Raw genomic sequence first — 15,799 nt, forward strand, 5'->3', positions numbered from 1 at the left:
AATTTTCAGTGACATTCAAGAGTCTCCATTTGGCTTAGCTTGTGAATTTATGTTGATTTTGCATATCGGGACATAAGTAACTAAGCTTTATCTAAATTGTTTACAAATAAGCAAGCATACATGATGGTCCTCTAATGATTCTATATTTTTTGTTGTTTAGCTCTAGGTAATCTGGGATTACTTTAATTTGAATAATGTTTAACTGTGAAGATCCTTGTTCATATCTTTGCTTTGTCCCCTTCATTTAGTTTCTCATGCACAGTTTCCTTTGATGATGATGCTCTTTCCAACATTAATTTTTAACTGAGTTCCTTCAAATAATCTCCACATTCTTATAATAAGAGCTACTGAATAATGAATATCCTTCTAGGCCAGTGAAATAACTCATTTTCTCAAACTATTCAGGTAAGAAAACAATCATACGTGAAGGGAAATTCCATGCCACATGCAAATCTTGATGTTCTCAATAAGACTTATAAGTGCTCGTCATGAACTTGCACAGGTACTTCTATTTTGGTGTTTCTAATTATTGCAATTCTTTGCTACTATAGCCAAATAATTTAACTAGATTTCATTGCTAATCATTTAGACCTTAACGATTAGTAGTATTCTTTTGGCAATCAATATGGTAACAAATTCTTGTATACTATTTGTTGTTACCTTTGTTGATATCATTATGAGAAATTGTTTAATGTTCATCTTTATTGGTTGAAAGGTCACAATTGCAGCAAAGCCACTGTTTGTTTTTCACTAGAGAAAATATGTATTTCAATTCAAAGAGCAAGGCTAATTTTTGCCTTCAGTTTCCAGAAAAAGCTAAAACTCTTGCAAGTCATAATGACCTTGATCCAAATTCAACCCTGTCAACGATTGGCAAAAAAACACTGAGAATTCATTATTTGCTCACACTTCTCTGCCATAATTCTCAGGGACATTTAACAATGCCAAACAATACACTCGAGGACCAAACAATACACTCGAGGACGAACATTTCCACCAAAATATCCTTCAATTTTCTAAGGAACAATTCTTTAGCATATAAACTACCAATATCTACCTATTTATTCTTCTGGCTTTCCACGGCACAGAATTTCACTAAGAAATGAATCATCACCAGATGATTATAGTGATTTCCCTAAAGGTTAAAATTCTCCAGAATACTTTTGTAATAATGTAGCCCAAAGAAATTTTTGATATAAATTATGATTTTCTTGTTCATGTAAACTTCGTTACTGGGTTGTTAGATGATCTCCTTGTTTCCTTATTTTGGGAAAATTCCCCAATCTATTATTCTACTTGTTAGCTCAGTCTATCTTGTTCTATCTTTCCTTTGGTGCTTGATCTTTGTTATTCTAACTTCCTAATGGTTCATTTAGATAATGGAATTCAAATCTTATGCTGACTTTGCAATTCGTCCTAACATGGCTGGGTCACCTGATGTTGCTATGTCATTTTTGCTTGATTTGAGCAAACATGTGAGATGCAAAGCTGATGAGGTATGTTGATGACATAAGGAGTTCATTTTCTTTTAAATGCCGGCGATTAACCTGTGGTTTTGATGTATCTCATTTAGGAGTTCAATGTAATACGAGAATGCAAGAGACAACACTTGAATGAAAGAAGTGCAGATTTGGAGCCATGGGATGAGGCATACTTTGTAGGAATGGTGAAATCTTCTGCATATAGCTTGGACTCATCAGTATGTTAAATTGCCTTGGATAGTAACTTTCGAGATTTGATTCTCTAAATCTTTTAGGCCATTTTCCTATGATGGAAGGAAACAACAGCAGGAGCTATCCTGGGGAAATGTTTCCCAGGCAACCCTTCCATGACAATGGAGGTAGATAACACAGTGGGAAAATTATTTTCCCTGCAGTGCCAGGTTTCGGTTACCACTTAAATTAGCCAGAAAGCCACAAGTTGCGTGGAAGCCTTCCCAATTCAATAAAAAATTAATTTTTAAGTTTTTATAATCTTGTTTTCAAACTATTTTTTGTCTTTAAACAATTAATTTTGATATTAGAGTTTCTCTCCACCTTTCCAAGGACATTGTGAGAAGGGAAACACACCTTTTCTTTCTCCCAAGGAAATACATACTTGGAATTTTTTCCTCTATCATCTTTCTTTCCACCTCAGGTTCCTTGCCTCATAGGAAAGTCATCCTTAATATTCTTTCACCAGAAACTTTCATTACTATATTTTCATTTTTCTAACTCTTAGATATTTCCCAAAGAATGTTATAATGTTTCTGAAAGATATTTTATTTCCTGGAAACTTTTTCAATTATATCTTAGCAGTTTTATTTTTCCAGAACTAATGGAAAATGAAAAGAAAAATAAAAAAAAAGTAAAAATGGCCTTCATCTTTTGGATTTCTCTACAATATAATTTATTTCTTACACAGGATGTTTGAACTTCCCTATATATATATATATATATATATATATATATATAAATTACTATCAAACTCATTTTTCGTGAATAAATTTCCATTTCTTTGGAAAATAAATGGAAAAATGATAAAATAGCTGATAAAATATTTCATAATAGATATTACATTTTTTTTAACTAGCTTCATATGTAAGACTAATCCAGTGAAGGTGCCAACAGTTCATTCCGCATTTACCTTTAAGATAACTTTTATTTAATCCCCTTGAGATAGAGTGCCATATTATATGTGATTTTATTAATTTTTTTTAACGCTTAGAAGGATAAAATTTGGGATAATATGCATTTTTCCATCTGCATTCTAGTGTTGATCTTTTTGGCCATTGGTGCAGGTCATTGCATCATATTTCTCATTGTCTCGGTGCCTTGACGGATTGAAAATGTTAGTCGAATCCTTATTTGGGGCAACATTTTGTCAAGTTCCAATGATGCCTGGGGAATGCTGGCATCCAGATGTAGTGAAGCTATCTCTTTATCATCCTCAGGAGGTATGTATAGCTCTATCTATGCTTGTTTTGATACTCCAAAACTTTTAAGAGCAAAGATCTGTAATTGGTTGGAAAACTTTTCTATTTTCTCGAAAATTGAAAGAGAAATAAAATAAATATTTAGATTTGTTTTTTCTTGAGACATTTGAAAGTGAATGATGAGATAAATATTTACATATTTTTTAGAAAAATAAACACTTATGTTTTGAGAACTACTAGTTGAAAATTGAAACACGAACCAAGTTTGACATTTATGCTCTCATTTCTTTGGAGCACTAAACATCTATTTCCATCCCTGAACTTGTTCTAGTTCAGTCTTTCAAAGGATGGTTTGATGTCTCTTACTAGTACTAAGATCACTCCAATCTCCTTTCTATATTTTACTAGTTTACCAACTGGTGCACCTTTACCAGTGCCCTGTTGAAAGAATAATCTTTTTCTTAGTGGTCAGTACTGGCCCAGGCTGATGTGAGTCCTTTACTTTCTTTAAACTTCTGTGCTAGATCATGTTTGTGTTGTAGGTTCTATGATTTATGTTGATCTATCATGCTTAGTGACGTAGAATTAATGAGATGTGTGGTTGGGTGTGGATCGACAAAGAGGGAAGGGGACAGGGGGATGCAGAAGAACAATGAAAATACATTAAGAAAAAGATTTTTCATTGTTTCTCTCCCTTGCCCTCCACTCTTCACTTCTATGCATGATCCAGAGTAAACATGCCAAAGAATTCTTGTTAAAAATTGTGTTGACATTGAAAATTTTGTAATTTCTAACACCACTGATTTGAATCATGTTGGGCCCTTAATATTTCATGGGATCACAAGCATGTGGAACCATGTTCTATGATAATGAAAGACTCTCGAGTCATGGTGCAAAGTAGTATGAAGAGAACTCAGCACTGAAATTGGAATCGAATCACATAGAGCACTGATAAACATATTGGTCTAGAATAAGCAATCTAGTGTTTAAATGTGCTGCACCCCTTTTCACCAATTATGCCCACTTCCCTGTCTACCATGTTGGCAATTTGAACGCATGGAATTGATAAATACGGATGAAGGTTTCTCATCATCGAGAATGCAATTGATGATGTTCATGAGCAACAAATATTCCATGAGCATTTGTTTCCATTTTGAACTCTCTTTTCTCTCTCATTATTTAATAAATTTTTAAAATATTGTAACAACCACTTTCATATGGATTAGGATGCTATCTCCATAGTCTTTCTAGAGGCCTATGACAATGGGAAAACGAGGCAAAGGAGGTTGATAATGGGAGTCAACAAAGATCTATTGTTTAGATTTACTAGCTGGAGGACTGGGACCTAAAAGTGAAACCGTGGGAGCCATAATACCTGTGGAAGCCACTTATACATTTTAACACACACAATATAACAATCTAGATTAAGTCATTTTTGTATACGATGCATGCAACATGTAATTGATATCTAGAGGTCCACTTAACAATTGCATATTAAAACAAATATTTAAGTTAGCAGTTGCAAGTTTCATATTGCTGTAGCAAAAATTTAATTGAATGTTCCTCTCTAGGAGAAAAATCATCAAATTCCACATTAAATAAATTGAACTAGTTTTTCCCCCCTCACTGCATTGTCAGCCAACATAGATCTTTGCTTGCCTAGCAGTTCAATAAAAAGAACTGCCTAAATGGATAGCATTTTACATTTAGTCCCTTCTTTAATATTCCTAGGTGGCCACATATGTGATTGCATAGAGCACATTTTAAAATCTTGTTTTTTTTTTCACATTGATTGCCATATACTAATTTTTTCTCTACTATTCTATGGTTAGCATGTATGGAGCATGCCTATTTCTTCTTCCTAATGGCACAAATGATATTTCATGCCAACTTGCATGCTACAGAAAGTTGAACACCTATACTTTTCTTCAAGTTTGAAAATAAATTGAGCATTGTCTCTTCAAAGATCTATTTGCTCACAAAATAAATGTTTTGATTTCTTCACCAATTATATGTATGTTTCTATCTAGAATATTTCAAATATTGTTTTTTATCTCAGGGTGATTTAGGTTTCATGTATCTGGATCTTTATTCCAGGAAGGGCAAATATTCTGGCTGTGCACACTTTGCTATAAGAGGAGGGCGTGTGATTTCTGAGTCAGAATACCAACTTCCTGTACGGTTGGATATTTCTTTTTCATTTTCTATAAATTTCAACTACTTGAATATTCTATTATTCTCTTCAACTTAACCAATAGAAGAATGATTTGATCTCTTGAATTAGTAACAAAATTTGATCTTGTTGATTTGTCATTTTGAGCCACTCATACTGGAAAAGTAATCAACAACAACAACAACCACGCATTATCCCATTAGGTAAAGTTGACTATATGGATCCTTCTTCGCCATTGAGTTCTATCCCATAGTATATCATCATTTATATTTAAATAAATTTTATCTTATTTTATTATTACTAACGATCTCTTTTGTTTGTCTTTCTTTTCTTCGTTTGATGTACACGTCATAGTTTTATATTGCTTAACTAGAGATTTATTGGTCATTTAAGTACATGTCCGTACCATCTTATACGTGTCTCTTGGAGTTTTCCCTCAATAAGTGTAATCTTAACTTTCTCTCTAATATTTTCATTTCTTATTCTGTCTATCTTTGTATGCCCGCACATTCACCTTAACATCTTCATCTCTGCAACTCTCATCTTCTACTCATGTTTGAGTTATAGCCCAACATTCAACTTCATATAGCATAAGCAAGTTTAACTGCCGTTTTGTAAAATTTTCCTTTAAATTTTAGAGATACTATACGATCATAAATAACACCTAACGTTTTCTTTTATTTCAATAATTTTATTTATATTCTATGTAAGACATCTCTTAATTCCTCCATCCTTTTACAAAAATGATCCTAAATACTTAAAGCTCTCAGTTACAGACAATTCGTCATCTCCTATGTTAATAATTGTCTCATTACGTCTAATATTATAAAATTTAAATTTTACATATTCTATCTTTTTTTACTCTACTAAGTCTAAAATCTTTCACTTTTAGTGTTTTCCGTTAAGATTTGAGTTTAACATTTACTCTTTTACGTGTCTCATCTATTAAAACAATATACACCACGATACCGTATCTTGGGCGTGTTCAGTGAGTTTGCATTATTAGTGTAAAAAGATAGGAACTTCAAGCTGATATTTGATGTAATCCTATATTTATGGGAAACACTTCGATTAATTCACCTGGGATTTTCACTTTTGTTATTACATACGCATATATATTCTTAATTAATTCAATATACGCTATGCTAACATCTCTCTTTTTTAGATTTTTTCATATAATTTTCCTTGGAACTCTATCATAAGCTTTTTCTAGATCGATGAGATCGATGAACACCATGTGTAAGTTTTGCTTTTGTTCCTGATACTTTTTAATTAGTTATTCGAGAAGATATATAACTTTTATTGTCAATATTCTAGGCATAAATTTAAATTGATTTTCGGTTACTGTGATCTCTTTCTTTAATCTTTTTTCTATTATTTTTCCAAAGTATTATAGTATGACTTAATACTCCTATAGTTTACACAATTTTGTATGTCTCCTTTGTTCTTATATAAGGGAACTAGAGTACTTACTCTATTGATCAGACATTTTTTTTGATTTTTAATATCAGGTTGAATAAATTTGTAAGTCATTTAATATCTTATTTCCCTAGACACTTTCATACTTCTATCAGAATATCATATGATCGAATTACTTTTTCATTTTGTATCCCATTTAAAATTTGTTCTATTTTTGAAGTTTGAATTCTATGATAAATAGTTAAATTTCTATACTTATTTGACTTACTTAATTACCTAAGTTAAATTGATCACCTAAACTTTCATTAAAAAGTTGATAAAAATATTTTTTCCATTGTTCTTTTATTTCCTCATCATTTAATAGTACTCTAGTGCATTCATCTTTAATACATCTTATTGGGATAAGATCTTTTGTCCTCTTTCTCGCTTTTGCTATTCTGTAAATGTCCCTGGATAAGATCTCGGTTAAAAAGTAATCAATTAAATATAATTTTTATAGTTCTATCAAACTTATTGTTATGTACAGTGGCCTTCTCAACAAACAGTAGTCCACCTCTAATCTTTGCTTGGACTGCTAATTGTGCACTGACCGTATCAACTAGTATGGTTTAGTATTCAGATATCTAAGGATCAACCTTGGAATAATTATGCTTGGCTTGGATCAGAACATATCATAGGCAGTAATTTAGATATTTACATCCGTTTCTAATCCACCAAACTTGGACATTTGCTGAGAATTGAATATCATTAATAGTAAAACATAAATATTTAGACTGCCATATAACTAGTTGAACTTGAAATAGCTTGTAGTTTGGAAGTCCCCCTTTTCCATGATGTAAAATTGATGGGTTCATGGGCAATCCACCTGTACTACATCATATGGCCACTCCTAGGTCATAGAAAATTGCGCATGATCTATCTGTTTACTATTTTTCGATAAATTATAGCTCGCTAGATGGGCAACATGTGTATTTTCTTAGCCATAACATTTCAGCCTTGACTGGACCAATGCTACTAAAAATCTGTGCAGTTAGGTGCAACAATTGAGTTTTGGACTGCACAGTGTGCTTATCAAGAATTATATGGATATTTATATAGTCTTTAGATTCAATATTGAGGTGCAACATGTGAAAGCCAAGATTGAGTTAAACTTGATGGGGTTGAATGTGTACAAGTATTTTACTTTTCGAGTTTATTTCAAGCTAAGATTTAAAATTTCGAACTCTTCTGGAGTTTCAGTTTTGATTAGATTGATATGATTTCGGTACCGTATCGTACAATACCGATATAGTTTTGATACTTTCTTAAATATAAAAATATTAATTAGAAAATATTTTTATTTATATTTGATTGCTATAGATGCTATTACTACCCTAACCCTAAACCCTAAATAAAAATAGTCCTAAACCCTAAACTAAGATGAAATAAAATTAAAAGGGGAAAGAAAAAGAAGTTTTTTAAAAAAAATGCAGGCCGCCTACCAAACGAGGTTGCCACAAGTGGCCTCGTGACCACGCTGAGGGCTTCGCATAGCGGCTGTGAGGTGGCGGTGGCCTTGCGACCTCGTGGAAGCCTATATGAGACCGTTGCTACCTCGCAGCTCTACCCGTTCTAGTGTTAGTGATGGTCAGTGGGCGGAAGAATAAATTCTGTTTGTGTCTACCAGCATGGCTTGGTATCACAAATTATGTTTCAAACATTTACTGGGAGTGGAATGAAAATCCGGTTACAAATTAAATTTATCTTTTTTATATTAGTAGATTATCTCATGATATTGAAAAATAATATCTTTTGTTTATATTCTATGCCGATGATATTGTGCTAATTGGCGAGTATAGACTGATTAACTTGTTGTTCGACTTATACGGAAATATTTTAAAACCAAAGAGTTTTTTGAGTAGGACCAAAATTTAAAGCATCATTCTATATCAAGATTCAGTGTGACATTTAGAATGGTACATTTTTGGTACCATGCAATGCTCACACTGGACACCTCAACATGCTTAAAAACACTCCATTATCAACTCAATGGGTTCTAATTTTATAATCTTTTGTTCCACTTAGTTTGTTTATTTGTAAATATAACCCAATAGTAATTACAAAGTCAATTGAATTAAAATTTGAAACAATGAAAATGTAAAAATATCTCGATTATACATTCCTAATATTGTGCATTGCATGAAAACTTTAGTTCTATAGCTCCTGAGATTAATTCATGATATTTTAAGACACATCAAATAATGCTCTCCAAATATTTAGAATTAGAATGAATCTTGATTAATCATGAGTTGGACTTTGTTTGACATAATTAAAACTAGAACAAGTATATGTATATAATATAAGAATGTATTTCAATTTCTTTACGGCTATTGGTGTTTTGGTTGGTGCATCTCTTTCCCTCCCCTTTCTTTTAAATCTTGCATCATGATTAATCTTTTTTATCTTAATGATAAAAAATACAATAGAACAATTTTTGATATTTTGGTTTCTTATCTTAAAGATCAACCATAGATGCTAATTATTTTAATAAAACAACAATAAAAAACACAGAAGGATTTTGCTTATGATTTTGATTGACTAAGAATAGACCTGCAATAAAGTACCTAGACAACAACTATTTAGACAACTACTATTTTAGGTTTTATAGAAGAAAGTAATGTAGTTATATTAATGTAATAAAGATATATGTATTAGAATTTGTTATTAGGATTAGAGTTACTTGGAGTATTACAAATTATTTTCAATAGTTATACATTTACATCAAGAGTTAAGTCAAAGTCTCAATAATTTTACATTAGTGCTTGATGAATTATGTAATCATATATAAGATATACTTTCTTAGTATTCGCTATATATAGATGGTTTGGTGATGAGATTGTAATTAGATTAAATTTAAAACATGAATTTTGTAGAAAAATAGAAGCCAAAGGTTTTAATATATATATATATATATATATATATATATATATATATATATATATATATATATATATATATAAAATGGATATATGAAATGAAAATTTTTAATTATGAAACTAATGAATGGAATAGTTAAGATGGATGGAAATGAAATCTTTGAAAGTAAGACTGATAGATAGCTTAAATTTTTTATTGAAAAAATTTAAATATTTATGAAGATATTAATCATACTAAAAACAGGTGAACATAATGGACTATTTGGAGTCTTATGTGATCATCCTACCTTGTTTGGGTGAGAAAAAATCTTAAAAGACTGGTATGACCCTCTATTCTTTATGGACGAGAGTGTTAGGCTATTACAAAACAATATGAATAAAGAATTAATAAAATAAAGATTAGAATGGTAAGATAGATATATAGAGATATTAGAAAGGATAAATAGTAAAATACTAATATGTAAGAGCGTTTGGGGTAGATTTAATAAATGATAAATGTGCAGTTAGGTGTACGAAGCTCTCGCCAATGCGGGTCTCGAGGAAGGATCGAACCATATTGGATCTATTGTACGCAGTCTTACATTGCATTGTAAGAAGTTATTTCCATGACTCAAATCTGTAACTTCTAGGTCACACGACAATAATTTTACTGTTGCGTCAAGGTTCCCCTTCTAATAAATGACAACATGATACAAAATATGTTAAGATAATATGAACATGTTAAGGGCAACCAATATATTTTATATCATAAAAAAAGTTAAATCTATTAGAGTGGAATGTAAAAGAGTTAAGAGGAATACTAAAGAAATATTAGTGACAATAGCAACAATTAAGCCTTTATCTCACTAAGTGAGGTTAGCTATATGAATCCTCCTATCTTATCAGGCTCGATTCCCTACTATATCATCATTTATATTTAAATGAATTTTATCTTAGTTTATCGTTGCTAACCAAGTAATTTTTAGTCTCTTTTCCTCTATTAATGTGCATATTTGTCATGGTCTTCCATTGCTAAAATGGGATATTTATTGGCCACATTTTTTTACATGAATAATATCTTTTAAATGGGATATAACCAATCCCAATATTCATAAATATTTTAAATGCCTTTTGGAGTTTTTCCTCAATAGGTGCAATCCTAACTTTCTCTCTACTCATTTCTTATCCTATCCAGTTTTGTATGTATGTATATTTACCTTAACATCCTCATCTCTACGACTCATTTTTCGCTTGTATGCTTGTTTCATAGCTCAACATTCAGTTCTCTATAGTATTGAAGTTTTAATCGTTGTTTTGTAAAACTTTTTTTTAAGCTTTAAAGACACATCTTATGCTCACAAAGAACACTTGATGCTCTTCTTCATTTCAATAATCCTATTTGTATCCTATATGAAATATCTCTATTAACCTCTCAAATATTTTGCAAAAAGGAACATAGATACTTAAAGCTCTTAGTTACAGATAACTCGTCATTTCCTATCTTAACAATTGTCTTGTTACATCTATCACTACTAAATTTAAATTTTATATATTCTGTTTTTACTCTACTAAGCTAATATTTTTCTTTTAGTGTTTCTCTTCAAGATTTGAGCTTAGTAGTTACTTTTTCACATATTGCATCTATCAAAACAATATCATTTGTGAACATGCACCATGATAATGCATTTTAGATGTGTATAGTAAGTTCATCCATAATTAGTGTAAAAAAATATGAGCTTGAAGCTAATACTTTTGTAACTTTATCTTTATAGGAAATATTTTAGTTAATCCTCTTGGAGTCTTCACTCTTATCTTTACATCCTCATATATATCCTTAATTATTTCAATATACGCTACATTAACATTTTTCTTTTCTAAAATTCTCTATATAATTTTTCTCAGGACTTTATTGCAAGCTTTTTTGAGATCAATAAGTGTTTAGTGTAAGTCTTGCTTCTTTTCTTAATAGTTTTCAATCAGTTGTTTGAGAAGATGTATATCTTTTATCGTCGACCTTGCAAACAAATGCAAATTGATTTTTTGTCACCTTAATCTTTTTTTATTACTCTTTCCCATAACTTAATGCCTCTATACTTCGCATAATTTTGTGCATCTCTGTTGTTTTTACGGGGACTAGAGTACTTACTCTCCATTAATAAGACATTTTTTTCATTTCTAATATTAGGTTGAATAACTTTTTAAGTCTTTAGTATCTTACTTTCTTGGGCATTTTCATACCTTTATCGGAATATCATTTGGACCAACCGCTTTTTTATTTAGCATCCCATTTAATGTCGGTTCTACTTATGAAACTTGAATTCTTCAAGAAAAATTTAAATTTCTATACTCTATCTTACTTAAGTGTCCTAAGTTAAGTTAGTCATCTAAATTTTCATTAAAAAGTTAATAAAATTACTTCTATCGCTCTTTTATTTCCTCATCCTTCGCTAGTCCTATTGGATTCATCTTTAATGCATCATATTTGGCTAAGATTCCTTATTTTTTTCTATATCACTTTAGCTATTCTATAGGTCTTTTCCCTCTTCTTTTGTATAAATTGTTAATACAAGTATTCGAAAGATTCATTCTTAGTTTCTTTCTTTACTACTGTATACTTTTTAAATTTTTTTTTCATTTTTACAAATGTATAGTAATTTATAGGCTGCTTGTTTTTCTATCACTTTGTCATTCCATCACTAAGATTTTTTATTTGTAGTGTTCATCCTCATGACTCATTGAGTAGACTCTTGATTATCGTTTTCAACTTTGATGTCAACTTATTCCATGTCGTATTCGAGTCACTATGTATTTCTCCTAATACTTGTACTTCTACCCCTTCTCCTTAAAGATACTTTGCTTCCTATCCTTTAACTTTCACCACTTGATCATAGGAGTCATGCATATTTTTCTTCTATTAATACTATGCTTGAGGCATGTATTTAACATTACAAACCTATGTTTGGTGATTTTTTTTTAGGTATGACCTAGCAATCTTTACAAATTTTTCTATCCTGCTTTCGGACCATAAGAAAATCAATTTGCGAGTTATTGTTCTACTTCTGAATGTAACTAGGTGTTCTCTCTTTTTGAAAAATGTATTAGCTATATATAATTTTTCCTTCTTCATTTTTTGTTCTAAAACCATAGCTCTCATACACCCTATCATATTCTTCATTTCTTACTCCTACATACTCATTTAAATCTCTTCCTATTAAAATTATCTTGTTTATCGAAATTTGTTTATACTATCTTATCTAGATCTTCCCAAAATCTATGTTTATTATCTTCATCTAATTCTACTTGAGATGCATATATGCTAATTATATTAATAATTTTTTTGCTATCTCTATTTTGAGAGCTATAACCTAATCTCTCTTCCTAACTATTACTATTTCATCCCTTAACGAATTATATACAACAATCCATATTCCATTTCTTGTTTTATTTTTTTCCTGTATATGATAACTTAAAACTTGAGTTCTCTATCATTCTTGCTTAATTCTTTTCCTAATCATCGTATTTACTACCTCTATTGATTTGTCGGCAAGCGTTTCTATATTTCATGTTCCAAATCTGAGACAATTAATATCCCTATTATGTTTGTTTTTATCTAATCGAAGGTGTGAGAACTGCATATTTAACACTACACCAAATTTTCATGGAGATATAACATCCTTTGTTGAGATGTTGTAGTCAAATTCTGCAATGTGTTCCTTTCAGGGAACAACCAAAGAAACATTAGTCAATGTTATAAAATGGTTTAATTAGTTTTAATATTCCTAATTATATCCTTGCACAACGGTTAGAGGGATAAGATTTATGATGAACACACTTGGATGATGAATTTTAAATGATGATGAATTCTTAATAATAATTTTATTCTAATAACTGAAATATTAATAATATGATAAAATGTTGTTTTGAAACAAAGAGGAGCTTTTAAAATCTCATGTAATTTTTGCATGCCCTTTAGGCTAAAACAATTTTATATATTATGATCAACCGGTTATATTTTATGGACTGTGTATTGGGCTTTTAAAATTAATATAGAAAAACATGAAAAATGAATAATTGTATACGTTGTTGATACTAGAAAAGGAAAAATAAGAAAAATACTCGTATGATAGCTATGAGGTGAAACTTCATTAATAATAAAATAAAAGAAAATAGGGTTACATCAAAAGTTAGAGTGTTTAAGATGGATAGAAAAGAAATAAGAATATTAGAGAGAAAGTCGGAATTGCACTCTCAATTAGGCGATGTGAGATCATGATAAATGTGCAATCGAGCAAGAAGAAGATAAAGAAGATAGTTAACAACAATAAAACAATATGAAATTCATTTAAATATCGAACCAATGGTATAGAAGGATACCTTACTTAGTTGGATAAAGACTTGATTGTTGTTGTTGTATTTATAAAAATGATTTAGTTTATTTGGTAGCCTTTCACAATGTTCATAAGGTCATGCAGCCAACCCTAAACAGTTGGGACAAACAAGCTTAGAGGATGATGATTTGATCCATTAGTACAAGATGAGTTAATGTACCTAATTATATTCCTCTGTGATAGCTGCTTTTTTGATGAATCATTGATCTGTTGATTAATTAATTTGGAGTTTGGTGGCTCATTTGCCCTTCGCTGAAATCTACATTTCAGATTGCCTTTAAATGGACCTGTTAATTTCTTTAATCAGGCGTATTATTCTCCTACCCTGAACAGTTTTTGTTACTGGAAAGGAAGCATTAGCTCATGTTTGGAAGATTTAACAGTAACATCTACTTAAGCTAGTCTTTGAATCTGTAGTGCTTGATAGTTTTTTTTTTTCTATTGAATCATTGCTGAATTTTTAACTGTGAAGTATTGTTGTTACAGGTTGTTGCTTTGGTTTGTGATTTCATAGGTTCACCTGGATCATTAACTTCAAGGCTCAACCACTATGAAGTTGAAACTCTTTTTCACGAGTTTGGTCATGCTCTTCATTCTCTTCTATCCAGAACGGTACTTAAAATTGGTCAACTTTTGTTGCACCTTATTCTTTGTTGTTGATACGTTCTTTATTTACGTTGACATATCTATTTATACTTCTCAGGATTATCAGCATTTCTCTGGTACCAGAGTTGTTCTTGATATTGCTGAGATACCTTCAATCCTTTTTGAGTAAGTTAAAATTAGTCTCTTGGTTTTGTTATGTCATGCGATAGCCTTATCAGAGTAATGCTTTTTTATGTGATTTGGACTAAACACTCAAATTATTGATTATTGGTTTCAATATGCTTATTGGTGTTAGTTTGAGGCAGTTGAAGACAAATATAATCTTCATTGTTTATACAGTTGGGATCCTTGTCGCAACAGATTCCCGTCAGACCGTTTGATTTTAAAATAGAAAATTAAACTGGATTTAATCTTAACTTTAAAATCGAACGGTGTAGATTCCCGTCACAAATTTGTGACCGGAATCTATTGTGACAAGTAGCTTTTTTGTATATGTTGTTTATCTATGCGATCATGTAGTTTTATAATGTGCAAGAATTACGAAGCTTTCAATATCTACAAAGAAACAGGATTTGACTTGTGTAGACATGATCATATCTATTCGAACTGTGAGGGATATAGCTAGATGGCTAAAGGAAGATGAATAGCGTTTAACTTGCAAATGAGCTCTTATTCTTGTTAATGACTTAGCAAGGTCAATTAAAAATTATTAGTGCAGCAAGAATAAAATAAGCAAGAATACCAATGCTAACAAGCCAATGTAAAGTGGTTCAAAACCCTTCTACCTACTCCACAACCTATGGCTCTTCAGTAAGTCACTCCCGAAAACTCACTAGCTTTTGTCCTTCTCAAATCTTCTTGAGGTGAAGAAGCCTACCTTCTTTACAAGATGAGGAACAAATAAATCTTAGGAGATTAAGGCTAAAGATTACACAAAGAGAGCTTAGGAGATTAAGGCTAAAGATTACACAAAGAGAGCTCAAAATATTAAGAACAACAAGTATAAACATGCCTTTGAATGCTCTCCATGGTCCTCCTTTTATAGCTTTCAAATATCTTCAGCTTCACTTTCTCTTCTATTGTTTTGTCGCCGATCAATTGATTGGATCCACCATCATTGATTGTTTTTTCTGATTTCTATATGTTTCACTCTACTAACAATTATCTCAATTGATTTGGCTTCCTCTATTAGTCAATTGTTTTCCTGTGAACCTTAGATCATCACAGTATCGATCATCATAGTATTGTTGCATATTATTGCCACTCAGCTTTGTCAGATTCAATGGCCACTTTTAACTTTTCCATTGAGTCATCAGTGGACTGCCCATTTGACTTAGTCACGAATAAAAATATTCTATTAATTGATCAGATTGTGTTAACTGCCTAGTTGACTTAATCATTAGTC

General features: G+C 31.0%; 1 protein-coding gene across 1 annotated transcript; it reads left to right on the forward strand.

Moving 5' to 3' along the window:
- Positions 1-408: 408 nt before the first annotated feature.
- LOC141830325 (mitochondrial intermediate peptidase, mitochondrial-like) lies at positions 409-14,610 on the forward strand. Its single transcript, XM_074717769.1, is given in 8 exon segments — positions 409-471; positions 473-502; positions 1,377-1,496; positions 1,574-1,699; positions 2,780-2,935; positions 4,974-5,090; positions 14,275-14,400; positions 14,492-14,610. Coding segments are annotated over 8 exon segments (780 nt in total). The 5' UTR covers positions 409-438; the 3' UTR covers positions 14,564-14,610.
- The last annotated feature ends 1,189 nt before the right edge of the window (positions 14,611-15,799 follow it).

This window comes from Curcuma longa, chromosome 6, assembly GCF_044706935.1.
Source record: "Curcuma longa cultivar G26 ecotype Majalengka, Jawa Barat chromosome 6, ITB_CL_G26_1.1, whole genome shotgun sequence".
NCBI lineage: Eukaryota > Viridiplantae > Streptophyta > Magnoliopsida > Zingiberales > Zingiberaceae > Curcuma > Curcuma longa.